This window comes from Catharus ustulatus, chromosome 6 (genome assembly GCF_009819885.2).
Source record: "Catharus ustulatus isolate bCatUst1 chromosome 6, bCatUst1.pri.v2, whole genome shotgun sequence".
NCBI classification, from domain to species: Eukaryota; Metazoa; Chordata; class Aves; order Passeriformes; family Turdidae; genus Catharus; species Catharus ustulatus.
In genome coordinates this window covers 57,604,267-57,621,982 of record NC_046226.1, presented here as the reverse complement: position 1 = coordinate 57,621,982, position 17,716 = coordinate 57,604,267, and the positions used below count along the sequence as shown (strand labels likewise).

At 39.7% G+C, this 17,716-nt stretch overlaps 1 protein-coding gene across 5 annotated transcripts in view; it reads right to left on the bottom strand.

Annotated features, from left to right (window-relative positions):
• Window positions 1–906: 906 nt before the first annotated feature.
• SLC6A5 (solute carrier family 6 member 5) overlaps window positions 907–17,716 on the bottom strand; it is a 33,504-nt gene continuing 16,694 nt past the window's right edge. For 4 of the 5 annotated variants that reach the window (XM_033063502.2, XM_033063505.2, XM_033063506.2 and 1 more), the window contains exons 14-16: window positions 11,218–11,318; window positions 8,212–8,379; window positions 908–6,005 (exon numbers count right to left, since the gene is read on the bottom strand). In XM_033063502.2, the coding sequence (XP_032919393.1) occupies window positions 5,850–6,005; window positions 8,212–8,379; window positions 11,218–11,318 (425 nt within the window). In that variant the 3' untranslated portion in view covers window positions 908–5,849. Of the gene's footprint in view, window positions 6,006–8,211; window positions 8,380–11,217; window positions 11,319–17,716 lie in introns of all 5 variants that reach the window. The other variant, XM_033063503.2, reaches the window with a different exon arrangement.

Below are 17,716 nucleotides of genomic sequence, written 5' to 3'. Positions count from 1 at the left end.
AGGATATTAATGGCACTCAGCTTTCTCCCAGGACTCTCACGATGCTCGCTGGTAACTTCAGACTTTCCCAAAATGAAATCCGCCTGCACAGGTAATGTGCAAAGAATGACTGTAGTCTTCCATCGCCAGGTCCTACCACCTCCCTTACCCACGCCTGCACATTTCAGAGAAATGAGCGCTTAAAGACAGAACAGTCCTGCCACTCAGCTCTAGAGCAGTCTTCAGGTTCAGACCCTGCCTGAAATGAATCACGCTCTTGGCACAAGTGTATCTTGTGTTGCCACTTCTGATGACACATCGTGACATCGTGCTTCAGCTACTGTGTTTGGGAACAGTTTCTCAAAGGCTCGGGTCTGCCAGCAGCGGAACAGGTTGGCCAAGCACCATTTCCATAGCAGGCTGGAAGGGAAGAACCCACTTTCCAAAACAGTGTTGTGGCACACAACCCTCGCCACACAGCGGAAATTAGAACACGAGGTACAGTAACACCAGAAACTGTTCCTTACACTTGTCTTCTTCACTTCCTTCTCCTTTCAGTCTCCCATTTGCATCTCCAGTAGACAGGAACCTCTCTTGGTTTTAACAGTTTAACAACCTTTAGAGTGATTAAATTGATAGGATAAGAAGGATTTAAACAAATCCAGTTGGTCCTCTGTTAAGCAATCAATCGTCCCGCAAGGTACAGAACGCTCAAGAAACTAGCTATTTAAATGATACTTGTTTCTGCAGCTGTGCAACATCCCCATTTCCCAGGAGGGCTGTTTCCAGTTGCTGCTCAATGTTTCTAACAATCAAAGGGATCAATTCTGAAGATACCTTAAGGCTGTGTGTTAAGTAAGAATGATGTTTGTGGTGTATGTTGGATGGGGAAGGAGGTGGTGGGAAAAGAGGCATTTCATTCACCAGAAAAGTTGATGTAATTTCTGTTTTAAACACTGGACATTTATTTAGTCTTTAGAGCCCATACATTATTGAATAATTTTAATTTATCACATCCAAATATATTAGGCAAATATATAATACAATAAATTGCATTTGTACACATAAATACAAAATTTGAGGTAGGGCCTCAAGAGTAATGATTTCTGAAATTAACAACGTACAGCAACACAATATGTACTACATGAGATACATGTGATACATTCTTTGCAACAATGCATCTTTTGCACATCCAGCTAATGAAACAAAATGTAATGATCTGGTTAGGGTACAAATCTTTATCCATAGGCAGCAGTACCCCATAGAATGCCTGTAAATATATATATATATTTATATATGACATTACGCAAGTAATTAAGATTTAACCCATCAGCGATGGGTCCGTAATAAAGTGCCATAGGACACAGGGAGCAAATTCTCAGCTGGTGTAAATTGTCACAGCTCCAGACAAAGCTGTGACAATTTATACCAGTCAAGCATCTACCTTACAAGGTAATATTACATAATATAAAGGACAGATAACAGCATGTTTTAGTCAATTTTCCTAACAATGGAAGATAGCTATAAGGCAAATGGTTACCTGAAGATGTATTTAAATGTTATGGGCAAATAAAATATTGCAAGCATTAAGATCCAGCCTAGTTCTCACATTATGATAAACCCCTCAGGAAAACCTTCTGTCTTTGGTGGTAGGCTGCCTGAGGGTGACAAAGGCAGAAATCTCAACACCTCTTCCCTCCTGCCCCAAATCACTCACCTGAGCCCCTCTGGATCATCATTTTCCAGGTACCTTTTGTGCGCACCATCTAACTGCAAACCAAGAAACAAGTGTCTCTTACAACAGCAGAACAGAGAAGCTCTCTGGAATGCCTCTGGTGAAAAAGCTCTGCTGTCTGCAACCCACAGTCCCTACAAGTCTGTCCTTGATTGCAAGAAGTAGAGCTGCAGAGTAAGAAACCAACAGGAGGCCAATGACTGCTTTAACACAGGAAAACATAAATCATATCATCCACACAACAGTACACAACAAAAAATCTGAAGGTCTTTAAAATCAATCAGGCGTTGGAATTTGATGGTAAGAGATAATCACACAGTGTATCAGAAGCCATGATCTTCAGTGTGGAGGCACGTCTAATGTGGTCATTGGAGCAGAAATGAATCAAAAGACTGTTTGGACTCAATTGAAACATCATATAGAGACAATCCAAGTCTTTCTCAATTAAAGGTCATTTTGTTAAACCCTTCTTTTGGAAACAAAGTGCTGCCTTGTCTAGCTGAAACACAGGTTTTGAACATTGCATATTAAAAACACTAGGAAGACCCCAAAGAATTTGAAGATGGAAAGCATTTGCATTAGGTATAATCTTTAATGCATACAATAATGCATCTCAGGTCATCCAGAAATTCAATTTAATTTCAAAGAAAAAATATGCACCATAATTTCACCAAATTTCAACATTTTTTACTCACAAGATAGATCTGAAAGTACATACATCACATTTTTACTAATATGGCTTTTTCCCCTCCTTTTTTTTTTTCTTTTAAAGACCTTTACTGTTATGCTACTAGTTACTAAATTTATTTTTAGAAAATTATCAAAGTACATGCAAACTTTCCTTAGAATATGGTAAATTAAGTGCATTCCCAAACTTCAAGGTAACTTCTCATTTAAAGAAGACACTGCTGGTTAATTTAATCTCAACTTTCAGATTTGGACAGTAAAATGCTTTAGAAAAAGTCTCATCCGACCAAAATAAAACCCTGCTTTTCATGTACAGTGAGAACTTCACATCTTCTGTGATTTTTGTATGCATTTCTCCCCTTTTCCAAACGTTTTTGCAAGCCTAGCAATGGGATCAAAGCTGAAGACAAAGATCAGCTAGCAAAAAACTCACAATCATCTGTTTAGAGAGTTTCAAATTCAAGCCTAATCCTGTGCTAATGACTTAGCAGGCACAGGAACAACATTTAAATTAAAAGCAAGCGGATTAATTACATAAATCATGGAAAGCAATTCAGTTGCAATTTCATATGCAGTCTGGTTTGGTAATCTGAGCCAAAAGATATCGTATCCCAGCAGTATTCCTTCAAATGATATCTCTTTCATAATTCAGGCAGGCAGTAACTGGCATCCTTACAGTGAGGGAACTTTATGGCAATGAGTTAATCCCAGTTCCAAGGCATGCCTTGAGACAAACCAGCAAGTGAAAGGATTCAGTACTCTCAAATTATTCAACTGTGTTTCTCTTTTTCAAAGAGGACCAAACCTAAGCATATTTGTTGTTGTTTTTTAATGGCAGTAGTAGCAAAGACAAATTGGCTTGGACTCCAAAAATCAAATCAAGATGTGAGGGAATATTGGTCAAGAGAGACACGGAGTAATTTATCCCAACAGAAATATGTAATTCCCAAGAAAGGTGCTGACTTAAGTTCCTTTCTGCACCCAGGGAGAGTCCCTCAGCCCCACCTAGGCATGGGAACCAAATTTCCAGCTCATCCTTATGGATCTTCATGAGGTCAAACAGAGCATGGCTTCTCAAACCTACCTCTGTCAGGAAAACAACAGCCAGAAGTAAGAATAGCACGTCTTTTATTAAAATAGCAGGCAAAGCTGAAGTGCAGGGGAACAGCTTTAAGGCAGAGAAGCTCACAGAAGAGTCCTGTCTTTCTGCTGTGTGAGACAGGGACCAACAAGAGCCTGTGGAGTGGAGACTCAAATGTCAGTGTAAAATATTGTGGAATCTGCCCTTCCTGCCCTGGGTAACAACCCCTATTAATGATTCACTTGCTTTATGTGAGGATTAAAGATCTCCAGCAGTGCCTAGAACTGGCAACACTAATTGCCCCGTGAAAGAAGAAGTTCAGCAAAATGATTAATATATTTCATATACATATATATATACACACACACAGAGAAAAGGAGTTAACAATTCGTGGAAGTGTTACTTTAAGGTTTAGTTTTTTGTTTTCTTCAACAGGATGAGAACAACACACCTACTAATCTACGGACACACATGAGCTGAGGATTTACCTGAGACCCTGTAATATGAAGACAGACAGACAAAGGAACAGGATAGAAACAGTCCCCTGAAAGGAAAGAACATTTACAGGCTACTACAGCAGTGTCTGTGGGGAGGAAAAAACTGGCTAAACTGCTAAGCTCATCATCTCTACATTGATTGGTAAGATATTTATAGGGACATAAAACATCACTAGCACACACTACATGAACACTGATCACCATTAAAAAATATCATATATGTATGTATAGGATATAACAAGATAATAAAGGTTAAGTTTTGCCAATTATTGAAGATATATTTTTCTCCCTCATTCTAGTGCATTTACAATAAATTGGGCTAATTTTCTATTTAGGTAAATAAATGTACTCTTAAAAAGCTCTATTTTTTACTCTGTCCAATAGGTAACAAAAATATTTAAGTCTAATATTCATAAGACTGCATATATCTGATTTCTAAAATGTAATGATTTAGGATGCCCTACTCCTATGCAATGTTATGATGGCCCTCTACTAAACTGACCTCTCTCCCCAACCCTTGCACTTGCTATATCTAATGTTGCATCTGTGTGATGACTGCAGTCATTAATTATTGTGGATTTGGTTTTGTTTTTTTTTTATTTAATGAAAATGCTTTAATGAAAAGAATACCCTATGCACATTTCAGAGAGATACTGCTTTGAAGAATTTACGTGCTATATATATAATATATAGACAAGGGGGTCCTGCTATTTCCCTGTTGGTTGAAAGAGAAGAGTACATTATCTAAAGGTTATAGGTTATATAAAGGTGCTTATAGGCAAATGAATGGGGAGTCACAAAGTTGAACAGCACATCTAACTTCTAATAACTGTTTTCAGGTGGTAACTAGACTACACTTACCACTGTAAGAATACAAATTTAGGCACAAATTATATGATGGCTTCTTGAGGAGATACTGTAAACAAAAGCAGAGAAAAAAAGGAAAAATATATTGAGAGTATTAGAGTGAAGTGAGTAAAACCACAGGTGTACAATGTGTGGAGCAAGTTGTCAGACAGTTTTTATAACTGAGGCATTCCTAGTTGAAATGAGATATCAAATTATCAAAAGAAACATCTGACAGGACTTTAAACAGTGATGCCCATGTAACTTATTCTGACACGATTTCCAAACTGCTTCTAGACTCTAATGCAGTTTAGTGCCAGCCACAATGGATCATTTTTTAAAACTTTGTTCTTATTTTTGTACTTGAAAAAGATCAAGTTTTTATTGAGTTTCTGTTCTCACACCATATATTGCTTCCTGGTGGGTTTTTCAAGGGTCTCCCCTTGTTTAAATAACATATCAATCCCTCCAAGCTAGTATAAATCATAAAGGAAGTGTGCAGACATGATGGGTCAGTCAGAAAAAGCAACCCCATTGCTATAGAGACGTTATGCTGGATTTACATCAGGACTACAGGAGATCCCATTCTTTGCTCACTTCCATCGTATTTGAGGGCTGAACCTTCCTTGGAATACATGGGTAGCAAAATCCTAGTCCCATCACAGCCAGCTGTTACAAAGGGTGCTTGTGGGAAATGGGTGAAACTGTACACCTCATTTCCTCTAAAGATTTTTGAGTTTGGTTTTGTTTATTCCTGCATTATCTGACAACACCTGGCTCTGTCACCTGTCTTACACAGGGCTTCTGCTGTGTCACCAGGTATAAAACATGTCATGGACATCACCTGCACTTGGAAGTGGTCTAGTTAGGCCTCTCCTATGGCATGCAACAACAAGTCCTGCTTTCCTAATCAACCACTTTCAGGCACCACAGAAAAGAAAAGAAGAAATGGTGGGGGAAAAAAACTGAAAAAAAAAAATCAGAAAAGGCTGACAATGTTATTGCCATCCTTTTGTAACAATCATTAGCATTGGGTCCCCAGTTCCATATCCTTCACTGGCAGTTTAAGTCCCAAGGAGGAGGTTCCCAGAGGATCAATCATGTTCCTGTAACGTTCACCACGGTGCTTGGCCAGAAACGGGCCCCAGTCAGGCTGTGGAGAGCACACCAGCTTGAGCCTCTGCAGTGGGGAAGAGAAAAGAGAGTCTGATTGGGTGCCATGGAGCAGAAATACAATGCAGGAGAAGTGAGGATAGGCTCACTTGAGATTACTGATGATAGCCTAGCAATGCTCCACTGCTCAGTGTTTGTTTTGCACAAAGTTTTCAAGATGAATGGAGGATAAAGTGCACAAGTTTTAATTATGCATTCTCCCCTGCACCATGTGAGAGGAACTCAGAACCACTGCTACTGGCTGTGGGGCTCTCTTACTGAAAAACACATCCCCAATGGTCTAAGCAATGGGTAAGTGCATTAAAATAATTGGATTTCTATTTAGTGTATTTCCCCAAAGTATACAAATCACCAAAGAGTAGTCCATCACTATGAAATATTTTAATTTTGAGATGACAAAATGTTTTGTTTCTATCTGCAGGAAAAAAGAAAGAGGAGAATGTCAACCTAGCAAATAATGAATATTTTCTGAGCTTTCCAGAGTGTTTTATTGAATGTATAATTTAATTGGTGCATTCACCAATAAAAAGGAAAGAAAACATCTTTTTGATGACTTTAGAGGGAACAATTATATGTTTATTACCTAAAAAAGTGAATCAGACCTCTCTATCAGTTATTTTAATCTCTGCTTAATTACCAGTTTGCAACTTTTACCTCCCAAATCAACCATAATAATTTTATACAGCAGACTCAATATTGAGGAAATACCAGACTACATTTGAAATATCTTCAGCAAAGCCCTTTCAAAACAGATCCAATTCATAGGTATTTGGGTGCACACCAGGAGGGGCAATAAGGGAAGCATCCTATTTTTGTGGCAATATGCATGCCAGTTCTACCCATGAGAAGTTTTGAAGCAGAAACATTTGTGTCAGAGAGAGAAGCTTATGAGACAAGGAACAAGTAAATCTAATTCCACACTAGCTCAGTCCCATTGGGGCCAGCTGACCCAGGCCCTCCAAGCTGCTCTACACAGGAGCTGGATGACCCTTCAGACAAGTGGCCTCGTTGCCTATGGCTTGGATGTTCTCCCTAGGGTGTCCCACCACTGTGAAAATTCCTCTCCTACAAAATTCCTTTGCTCTGTGGGAAGCAGAGAAGCATGGTCTTTTCCCTTAGGCATGTGTAGTGTGACATATTGAGAGACCAAAAGGATGATACTATTTTAGTATATTTTCTCTCCTTTTCATTTTTGAAACAAGAAACAGCCCCAATGGGATTTGCAGGGAAGCTGAACTGTAAAAGCAGCTACAAAAAGGGGAGCAAGTGTCTGTTCATTCTCCCAAGGTGGGAGCAGCACAAGCAGCAGGCAGTGATGAAAAGGCAGAACTGAGAAAGCCTCAAAGACCTAAATTAAGGTACTGAGCTTCTCCAGAAAACAGGGGCAAGGCAATGAAGGGAGGAAATGCTGGCATTGCTGTCACAGTCCTGCCAGGACTGAGGAACCAGCAGGATGGGAGCAGCCAGGGAGAGAGGAGTGACAGGACACAGGGATGGTGACCACCACATTTCTGAGGCAGTGGGGGGAAGTGTCAGGAATCCAACTAGCAAAATAAACAAAAGAAGCTTAAATTAAAAATAAATTGCCACCTGGAATTATTTTAAGCCCAGGTGCCAGAAAGGATCAGCTACTTCAAGAAGAATAGAGATGAAGGGTGAAAGCAAAGATTGCCAGCTGGATTTTATAATGACTAGCTTGAGATGCATGAAAACCCTTCCTGCTCTACATCTTATTCCAGGACTTGAGAGAGTGGCACAGCCTCGTGGAGCACAACCTGGGTGACTCCAGTACCCAACAGCCCCTCTCTGCAGACAGGCAATTCCTGATGGACCTCTCCTGGTGCTGGCTGCTAGGCTCCCTGGGCACGATGCACTCCAGCAGCTGAGGCTTTCTGTGGCTAACTGTGTGCTGTGTTTGCAAGAAGGCCAACAAATCTGGAACAGCTTTCTTCCAAGAAAGCCATACAAAACCTCATTAAATTTGTCTAGATCCCACAAAACAAACCACAATTTAGGACCATGTTTTTTGAGAAACTAGGAATAGAAGGTCTACCTTTTAAATCAACTGGGTATCTCTTTGCAACACAATAACTAGTTTACCAGAAAGTAATTTGAGCAGTATTAGACATTCAATATCACAAAAATCAATGTAAAATAAAATAGACAGTCTCCTGTGGCCATATTTTCAAACAGCAAAAAGACAGAAGAATTACCTCAATAAATTTGCCTGGGGCTAGATGCATTTTTATCACAAACATAACTGGGATCCAGATGACTGAGCAGGCCAGCATCAGCCACCCGAGCACCATGGACCAGCCTGGGTAGTGGTAAGCTCCGTAAGTCATGGGTTCCCACTGGTAAAAACTGAAGCAGAGAATAAACTGGAAACCAGAAAGGAAAACAAATATGTTTGAGTAAGCAAAACAAGCCTGCTATGCAACAAATGGTGGGTATCCACACACAGAGTTGGTGCATATGGAATACAGATAAAAGCACACACATCTAAGGCAGGGTGCTGCCACAAGCTCTCATAAATGGGTCAGAGCCTGAATCTAATAAGTTTTTCAAAGAAATCTTGCAAAATCAGACAAAAATCACTGTATTTGTGCCAGAATAATTGAAATTAGAATCTTGTCCCTAGAGTAACATGCTTTATTACATGGTCTATTGGCAGTTTTACTTAATGTGATTATGCTACGTTCCCTATTTCACTCCCTGTATGAACAGCAATACATTGCTTACATTTGTGCATTATTCAGTAACATTCGGAAAATGCCTGTGCTTGCAATAATTGCACACAGAAGATTTATAGAAGTATAACTAGGTGAAGGCACATATAAAAATTATCAGCTTCAGTTCCAGAGATGTGGAGTCTAATGAAAGTCTAATATTAAGCTATCCAAATGTATCAAATATTAGCTTTACAGAGGCAATAATACAAAAGAATTCATTGCTTGGTTTTGTTTTTTCAGTTCCCATTGCATAAGAATTGAATTATGACTGATCAGTGTCAATTTATTTCTCACTGTAAGTTCACTAAATATTGGATTTGGAGGGAACAGCAAGAGAACATGCAAGTTTAGAGTGTAAACATGGTCAGTTCAAATTTGTTTTCCTTAGCAAGCAACATAATTTCCTATTCTCTGGTTGTGATTACTGACAGTAGCCATGAGCACAAGTCTGGTTGTAAAGAATCTGAGCAATTTGCAAAAAATCCTTACATTTCCCTTCAGAAGGGTAAAACAGAGTCTAAGGCAACATCTTGAAAATAACCACTGAAAAAAAAAGAGCTAAAAAATCCCATGTGCACACGCCTTCATTTTTAGCAAGGCCCCCAAGAGAAGATAAATACCACTGATGTCATCCTAACACCTTAAAGACTATGTCTTCAAACTTTTTTTAAATTATTTGAAACTATAGATATACAATCAAACATAAGGTAATCAAGGTATATCTACCTGGTTTTCACACAGAGCAATACTGCAGTGCTGTGAAGACAACTGGTAAAGAAAATCTGTGCAAGAAAAGTAGACTACCTTCATTTTACCCACTGTAGAAATCATTCTCACAATAAAAAATTTCATTACTTCACAACTCAGGACTTTGTTGAGCTCACCAAAACTCACTGATCCCTTCACACAGACATTCCTGTCTGCAAAAACTAAATCTTTTCCAGCTTTCAGAAAAAAAAAGTCCTCATTCGTGAATTGACAATACTGAAAAGAAGTCATTAACTTCATCCAGTGCCTTTTTCTTCCCCCACCAGGAATAAAAAAATTGCCAGTGCTTACACTACACTAAAGAACAGAGCACAGAGGAACTTCTCAGCACATGAGCTGAAATACAGCTTCTCTGGAAGAAGCAACTGCAAAGGACGAGAGAGTCACTGCTTTGCTTCTCCACCCTCCAGCTGAGCTCATACTTACTGTTTCAAATCGTGTCTTTTCAAAAATTCCAGAAACTTTTCTCATCTGGTACCTAAACAGCTAAGAATACTTACCCAGAGCAGCTGTGGCTGCCCCATCCCTGGAAGTGTCCATGGCCAGGCTGGATGGGGCTCTGAACAAGCTGGGGTGGTGGGAGCTGTCCCTGCCCATGGAAGGAGCTTTAAGGCTCCTTCCAGCCCCAGCCATCCTGTGGCTGTGACTTGTAAGAACTATTTAGCCCTGCTGTGAAATGATGAGCATTTAAACTCAACAAAAATGCAGAATATTGCTGCACCTGTGACTCAGGCTTGAAGACTTGCAAGGGGAAGTACATGTTCTCAAAGAGAGATACTGGTGAAAGAAGTCTCTGTTGTTTTGTGCTGATTTGTCAAGCCAAAAGCTTTTGAAATGGTTGGAATCATTATTTCATTATTGTGTCAAAAAAAAAAAAAAAAAAAAAACAAAGAAGATATTTGATTGCAGATTGCATGTGCCCTTAGTTTGAAATGCAAATGAAGCACTGTGTTAGAAATTTAGAGGGCAAATGTAGATTTGGCGCCCTGGATTTAAAAACTTTCATAGCAGCGGTAAAACTGAGAATGTGACATTTTTTAAAATACAATAGTGACCTAAATGTGAAGCAAATACTAACAGAATTTGAAGGGAGATAACGAAAGTGGAGGAGGACTAGGAGGAATAACCCCAAACCCCAAACTCTCTGTTCCAGGTCCTTCCCTCCTTTCCCTCCCGCAGCCGCTGTCCAGCAGCGCCACCTCCCGGGACCGCTCGGGTCCCGCTCCTCCTCTCCCTCCTTTTCCCACTCCTGCTTCCACCTCAGCCTTTTCCTCCTACATCAGCTTCTGTCTCAATAATTATTTTTTTTCTCTAGCTCGATCTGACAGCACACAGTGGGATCTTGTCTTTTCCCTGTGCATACATAAATATCAGTCACACGCATATATAAATATATATACCAAATAAACCATAATGCTGGCGTAAGATAGTGGGCCACAGCAGCATTTTACATGGCCAGGGAATGGCCACCATTTTCCTGGTAGATTCACCATCCCTCTCCACCAAAAACACCATTACTTACACTGTTTCTGCTACACACTCACGGCAAGAACACATGCGCTGTCTTTAAGAATCTATATCCAAGTTCTTTCCACTAACATCCAGAAGCATCATGAATAATGAATAATGAACAAAAAACAACAAAACCCTTTGGATAATACGTTGGTTTTGGTTTTTGGTTTTTTTTCTGGGATTGGTTTTGTTTTGTTTTCTACTTACTGTTAAAATAGTTGGGGTCACAAATGCCCAACAGATTCTCCAGAATTTACTTGGCTGAAATCCAATCATCATTTCTATATCTTCACAGAATCTTTGCAATCCTGTAAACAGCAAATGGAAAAGCAATGAGGTGTGGAAGAAACTGGCTGCAATCTGCAACAGTGCTCTGGTGCCCTCCCTTATGTCTAACTATGAAAACAAACTCCAACTTCTTGTTTGAAAACTTCCTTTGAGGATCTATCTACACAGTAAAAAATGGGTGGGAACCATTTCAAAAAAATATTTCCTTCTTAAGAATTAAAGCAACTGAGCTTTTATATTGAAATTAAGTGTTTTGTATATTTTGTGTTAAAGCATTAATAGTGTGTACTGGGTAGCTGCAATTATTTGTCTATTTGTTTTACTTCTCTCTGAAGATCAGCCTTTTTAATATCTGCATACCTACTTCAGCACAGGCAATATTTCAGCTTCTCTATACCTGCTACAAGACTGGATTACAGCTGTACCCCTTAGCACTGCAACTGGTAATGTCCTGTTCTTTTTCACCTGATGCATAAGTGATATTTAAAATTCCTAGAGAGCACCTGTAAATATTTTAAATTATATTCAGTGTTGTCTGAACAAAAAAAAAGTTAGTTCTTCCTGTTATTGTATTGATTGCATCTATAAATTTACTTTAGTTAATAAAACATGCAAGTTGGAAAATCATATTTCAGCCACTCTGCAGCATCTCCCTGGCCATTCCATGTGACAGGAAAAGTTGTGTTGGTCAGGGGCTGCTATTCCCTGGTGGTTATTAGTAAGTTAGCTATTAGTAATTTCATTATTATTAATTTATCCAAAACTTAAAAAAAAACCCCAAAACTAAAATTGATTCCAGCTTTCCTAAGAAGAGAGAGCTCTAAACTCGTCTGCCACACAAATGTTAAAAATTTCAGCCAATTTTATCTAAATTTTGCAAAGCATTATTCTGCAGCATTTTGTCTAACTTGCATGATGTGGGGAAAGCTTAAATACTAAAGAAAAGACGTTGAGTAAGGGAAGAAATGCTTCTAACAAAGTAATAAACTACTTAATTTCTTATTGTATAGAATCAGCTTCTGAGTGTAGGAAGCGATAATCCACAGGCTTGATCCACCTAATATGGAAGTCTTTCTGTTCATATCAAGAAGAAATAAATCTATCCACCTGATTGTTCTAAGAATTAAGAAGGTAAAAAAAAATAGTATTGGTTCATCATCCAGTGCCTTGTGATGCAGCCTGAAGAAAGCAGCAGGCATGGGTGGTGTTTGGTGGCCCTTTAAGAGCCAGCTCAGGGGGTGAGTACACAATAATCCAGCTCAGGCAGATAGCATGTGAGAGAAAAACTAAAGAACCCTGTTATGATCAGACACAGAGAAGGAAAATACAGAAATTTAACAGGAAAATGGTACTGCAAGGACTGTATTTAGAGGAGGGTAAAAGTTAAAACCAGCAGTGATGTAAGCTCAGAAAACTGAATCAAGGCTACTCAGAGGTCTCTTTTTTTCTGTAACTGTAATTTCTTTCCCTCTTTTTCTCTTTTACTGACTACCACAAGTGTTCTTCTTCAGAAAGCCTCTTTGTAAAATACATGTAATTTTTATGTCCCATGGAATCACTGTACTCCAGCACCAGTCTGACTAATTATGTCCTTCTCTATTTTGTAATAGAAGTTTGTATGTCTGTACAAAATGTGACCTCCAAGGTCATCATGTGATGGACCCAAAAGGAGATTTTTGTTACAATGAAAGATTTGCCCCTGTGTTTTATTTACCTGTGCAGCATTTGTGGTGAGTGTGAGGGAGATGCTCACACAACAGCCATCCCTGTGCTGTGCTGGGAACAAAGCTGATCTTAAACTAATGGCAACAGCACAAGGTACAGGCTAATGGGTATTTCCCAAAAGTTTAAATCTCATTTAAAGTGTCTACTTCAGCCACACTTGCTGCAAAAAAGAAGGGATACCTACATAATTGGATAATTACCAGGGGTTTCTACCTCCTAAATTCATGCTAGCTTCATGTAAACTTGCACAGATTTGTTTGAAACTCCAATAAAATAATAATAATAAAAAGAAGTTCCTTCCTAGAATGGTTAGTAGATGTTTACAGTAAGACATTCTTAAATATTAGCAATTCAGGAGTCAAATGTATGTAAACAGATAGAGGGATTACACATTACTTATGTCTTTCCAGTGAAAGTTCCACAGAAAAAATGCAAAGGATAACTTAGTTAAGAGAACACCAATTTTTTTTTTTTTTTTTTTTCAGATCTTAGTAAATCTGCTCTCCCTCTCAGATCAGTCAGGCCTGCTGAATAACTTTGGGAAATAAACAACACATGATATTTCATATCTGATTTTTCCCTCTCTAAAGCAGAATGATGTATTCATGAGGGCTAAGATATAAAATCCATCAAAAAGGAAATTGCAGACTTAGCCAAATAACTACTTCACTATTCTGTTACAGGTAAAATGTTGAAAATTAATAGTGTTTTCTAGAAATATGCAGCAGCAGTTTCCACTCTCTCTGACAACAAACCTTCCCAAAAACAAATCATCAAAAAACAGATCTGGAAGGAGCATGAACAAGGTTACCACCATATATTTTCAGTTTCCAGCAGTGTTTCACTCAAACACAGGGATTTTTGTCTTTAGCTTCATGTTACAAAATGGGAATTATGCTGATGATTAAATTAATATCCCCACCTCTATACTGTTCTGCACTAATCATTCATCATAATTTAAAGAATAAGCAACTGTAGAATAAACCTCTAAACCAGCATGTGAAATAAAAAGGCACATTTGACTGGATTATGGAGCACACTCTACCGAAAAATAAGTGATTACAAGGAAACAACCACATATGTTTCCTTTTAATTTAAAAATCCCAACAAGCTCAGCAAGCAGAACGTGTAACAAGAGCTAAAGACAAATTTATTTCATCATAAAAGCACCTGCCGCTGTCGTGCCAACCTGCTAGCCATGAAGAGTACAAGTACACAGAGAAAGGTGTCAGTGTAGTGTAAAACAGCAGTCGTCAGACCTTGAAAAGATATTGTGCCAATTTGAAGCACTGCTTGAAGGAATATAAGCCAAGCAGCAGCTTTGCTTGTATTTACAACACACAAATCACAAATGCATTTCTGTGAATGCTCCTTACAAAAGTAGCTTTAGCACTGTAAAAGTAGCTCTGGTACATCAGTCAAGCAGGAAATTATTTTAATGTAAGTCTTTCACTGTTCATTTAAAAGAAAAGAATTTCCTACGTCTAGCAAAAGGTTAATTCCAGGGAACAGTGTTTGAAATAGATTATAGCAAAGGCTTTACCAACATCTGTTGATGAACAATCAGTTGCACAGAAAGCACAAAAAGAATGATTGGCAATTTGTCAAATCTTTTGCACATCTGATTACACTAAAGTAATATCTCACTAAAAAACTTTCTCCTTTATCCAGGTCCTTCCTTTGCAGAGCTATTATTATTTCTGCATTATTTTCATATTTTTTCATAAATGCTAATGGGGTACTGGAATTGCTGGGCAAAGTAAACACTGGCCAGAGCAGTTTTTTCTTCCAAACCTAATAAAATTCATTCCACAATGACAGTTTGCAGTGCTTCTGTCACACAGTATTCAGAGGAACACAGCCAGTTCTTGCTCCCTATTTACCTTCATCCTTATTCAAAATCATGCAGAGAAAAGAAATGCTAGAGATTTAAGTAGTTTTTAAAATATTAAAAATATTTTAATTAATATTTTCACACTAATAGCAATGGCTTTAAAGGGGGTAATCTTTGGCACAGACCAGGTGATGCTGTCAATGCTGGTGGCCAGGAAGAGTCAAAACATCTAGTACAGTGTGGTTCAGGCATGCTGTCAGCAAAGTGAGGAGAAGAAAGCAAGCCAAAAAATCCCCAGAAAACCTATAAAACCTTTTTAAGCTTCCGCACTCATCACCTCCTATGAAAATACATTGATTTTAGAGAAGCTGAGTTTCATTTCACTTCTAAACCAACTACAATTGGATTACTTACATTCTAGGGACATATAAAATAGCCAAGAATTTTGTTCACCCAATACATGACTGGCCTAAATCAACTTTTCTCTCTCTATTTTGAATCTTTCCATTATATTCTGTAACATTTCCTCACTAGGTCATGTCTGGACTACCAGCCAGTCTCTCAAGAGCAGTCGCTGAATTGGATTCCAGTGGTCATTAAAATACACCTCTGTATTTCCATGGCATTAAGGAAAACAATGAAGAGCTTATTCTCTGTCTTGTCTCTAGCATTTATTTCTCAAGCAAGAGCACCAAATTCTCCATGTTTTGAACCCTGTACTGTATTTTAAAGCACTTATGTTACGGAGTGGACTCCACAATACAGGAACACAAGCACTCAGAAGAAAGGGCCAGAACCCAAAGTCAGTGGCTACACAAGCAGATTCAGCAGAACATCCTGGATTTTTATGCCTAGTTGATTAAACTATATAATTCATTCTTGTCCACAGCAATAACAGAAACAGCCTTACAATCCAGGCATAAATTAATTATCACGTATTTGGAAGATCCTCACATTTCCAAGAATCCAACACTGGGCAAGTTTGGGAGCACATCAGCAGCTGGTATCAATTGTTGTAACTACAGCAGCTCTGTGCTAATTGCACTGTTTTATATTAACTGAGGATCTTCCTCACAATTTAATGTACATCAGCATGGATCAATATAACTGCTGTTACCACTGTGGATAATTGTGCTGAGTAGCTGTACAGTCTTGAGTCTATGTTATGGACAAACAGGAAGAAGGGAAGGTTGGATGTCTGTGTACAAAAAAAGCCTTCAAAAGTTTTTAAATGCTGTGCAGGGACAAGTTTTAGTAGCAGTGGGGCTACAGGGGTGGCTTCTTTGAGAAACTGTAAAAGCTTCCCCTTTGTCTGGCAGAGGCAATCCCTTGAGGCTCCAGGATGGACCCAGTGCTGGCCAAATCTGAGCCAATCAGGAACGATAGCCACATCTCTGAAAACAGGTTTTAGAAGGACAAAAAAAAAGGTATTGCACAGGTGTTATTTCAGTAGAGAAGAGCAGGATGAGAATATGTGAGGGTAACAGCCCTGCAGACACCCAGGTCAGCACAGAAGGAAGGGCAGGAAGTGCTCCAGGCATGGTGCTGAGATTCCCTGCAGCTCCTGCTGAGGCAGCTGTGTCCCTGCAGCCCATGGAGGGCACAGGGATGCACAGATCCACCTGCAGCCCATGGAGTGCACAGGGATGCACAGATCCACCTGCAGCCCATGGAGGGCACAGGGATGCACAGATCCACCTGCAGCCCATGGAGTGCACAGGGATGCACAGATCCACCTGCAGCCCATGGAGGGCACAGGGATGCACAGATCCACCTGCAGCCCATGGAAGGCACAGGGATGCACAGATCCACCTGCAGCCCATGGAGGGCACAGGGATGCACAGATCCACCTGCAGCCCATGGAGGGACTCACACCAGAGCAGGGGAATGCCCTGGGAGGCTGTGACCCTGTGGGAAGCCCATGCTGGAACAGGGTTCTGGCAAGGACCTGGAGACCCATGGAGAGAGGAGCTCACACTGGAGCAGGTGTCCTGGCAGGATTTGTGACCCTGTGAGGGACTCACACTGAAGCAGACTGTCGTTGAGGGACTGCACCCCATAGAAGAGTGGCCCATGTTACAGCCATTCATGGACTACTGTTGCTCACTAAATGGACTCGTATTAGAGAGGTTCATGGAGAGCTGTCCCCTGTGGGAATAACCCCACACTGGAGCAGCAGAAGGACTCCTCTCCTGAGCAGCAGCAGGAACAGCCTGTGACGAACTGACCATAACACCCATTCCCCATCTCCCTGCACTTCTAGGAGGAGGAGATAGAGCTGGGAAGGAGGGAGGAGTGGGGTCAAGGTGCTCTTAAGATTTATTTTTATCTCATTATCTTGCTCTGTTTTTCTTAATAATAAGTGCAATTAATATCCCCAAACTGAGTCTGTTCTGCCCACGATGGCATTGGTTGAATGATCTGTCTCAGTCTTAACTCAGCCCATGAATATTTGTTATATTTCACCTCTCCTGTGCAGTTGCAGAAGGCAGTGATAGACCAGCTCTATTGGGTGCCTGGCACCCAGCCAGTGTCCCCCACTGCAACACCAAGTCACCTCTAGTGGCTCAGGAGGTCTCTGTCCCTAAAATGGGACAGAACACAAAAGTACCTCTGGAAAAGTGTCACCAAATGTTTGGTCTATTCTCGTACTCATATCTTTGACCTGTTGGTGGGAAATTACTTGAGACTGTATGAAAGCTTTTGAATACATGCATTTAAAGGTATCCTGAAGTCCTATCATGCTTCTGTCCAAAATAAGAGAATTCTTAGGCTTTTTATTATGAAAAAATTATTCCTTTCCTTAAGAATTTCACTTTGTCATTTGCTAAAATGTTGCTTTGACATAGGTTGTCTAAT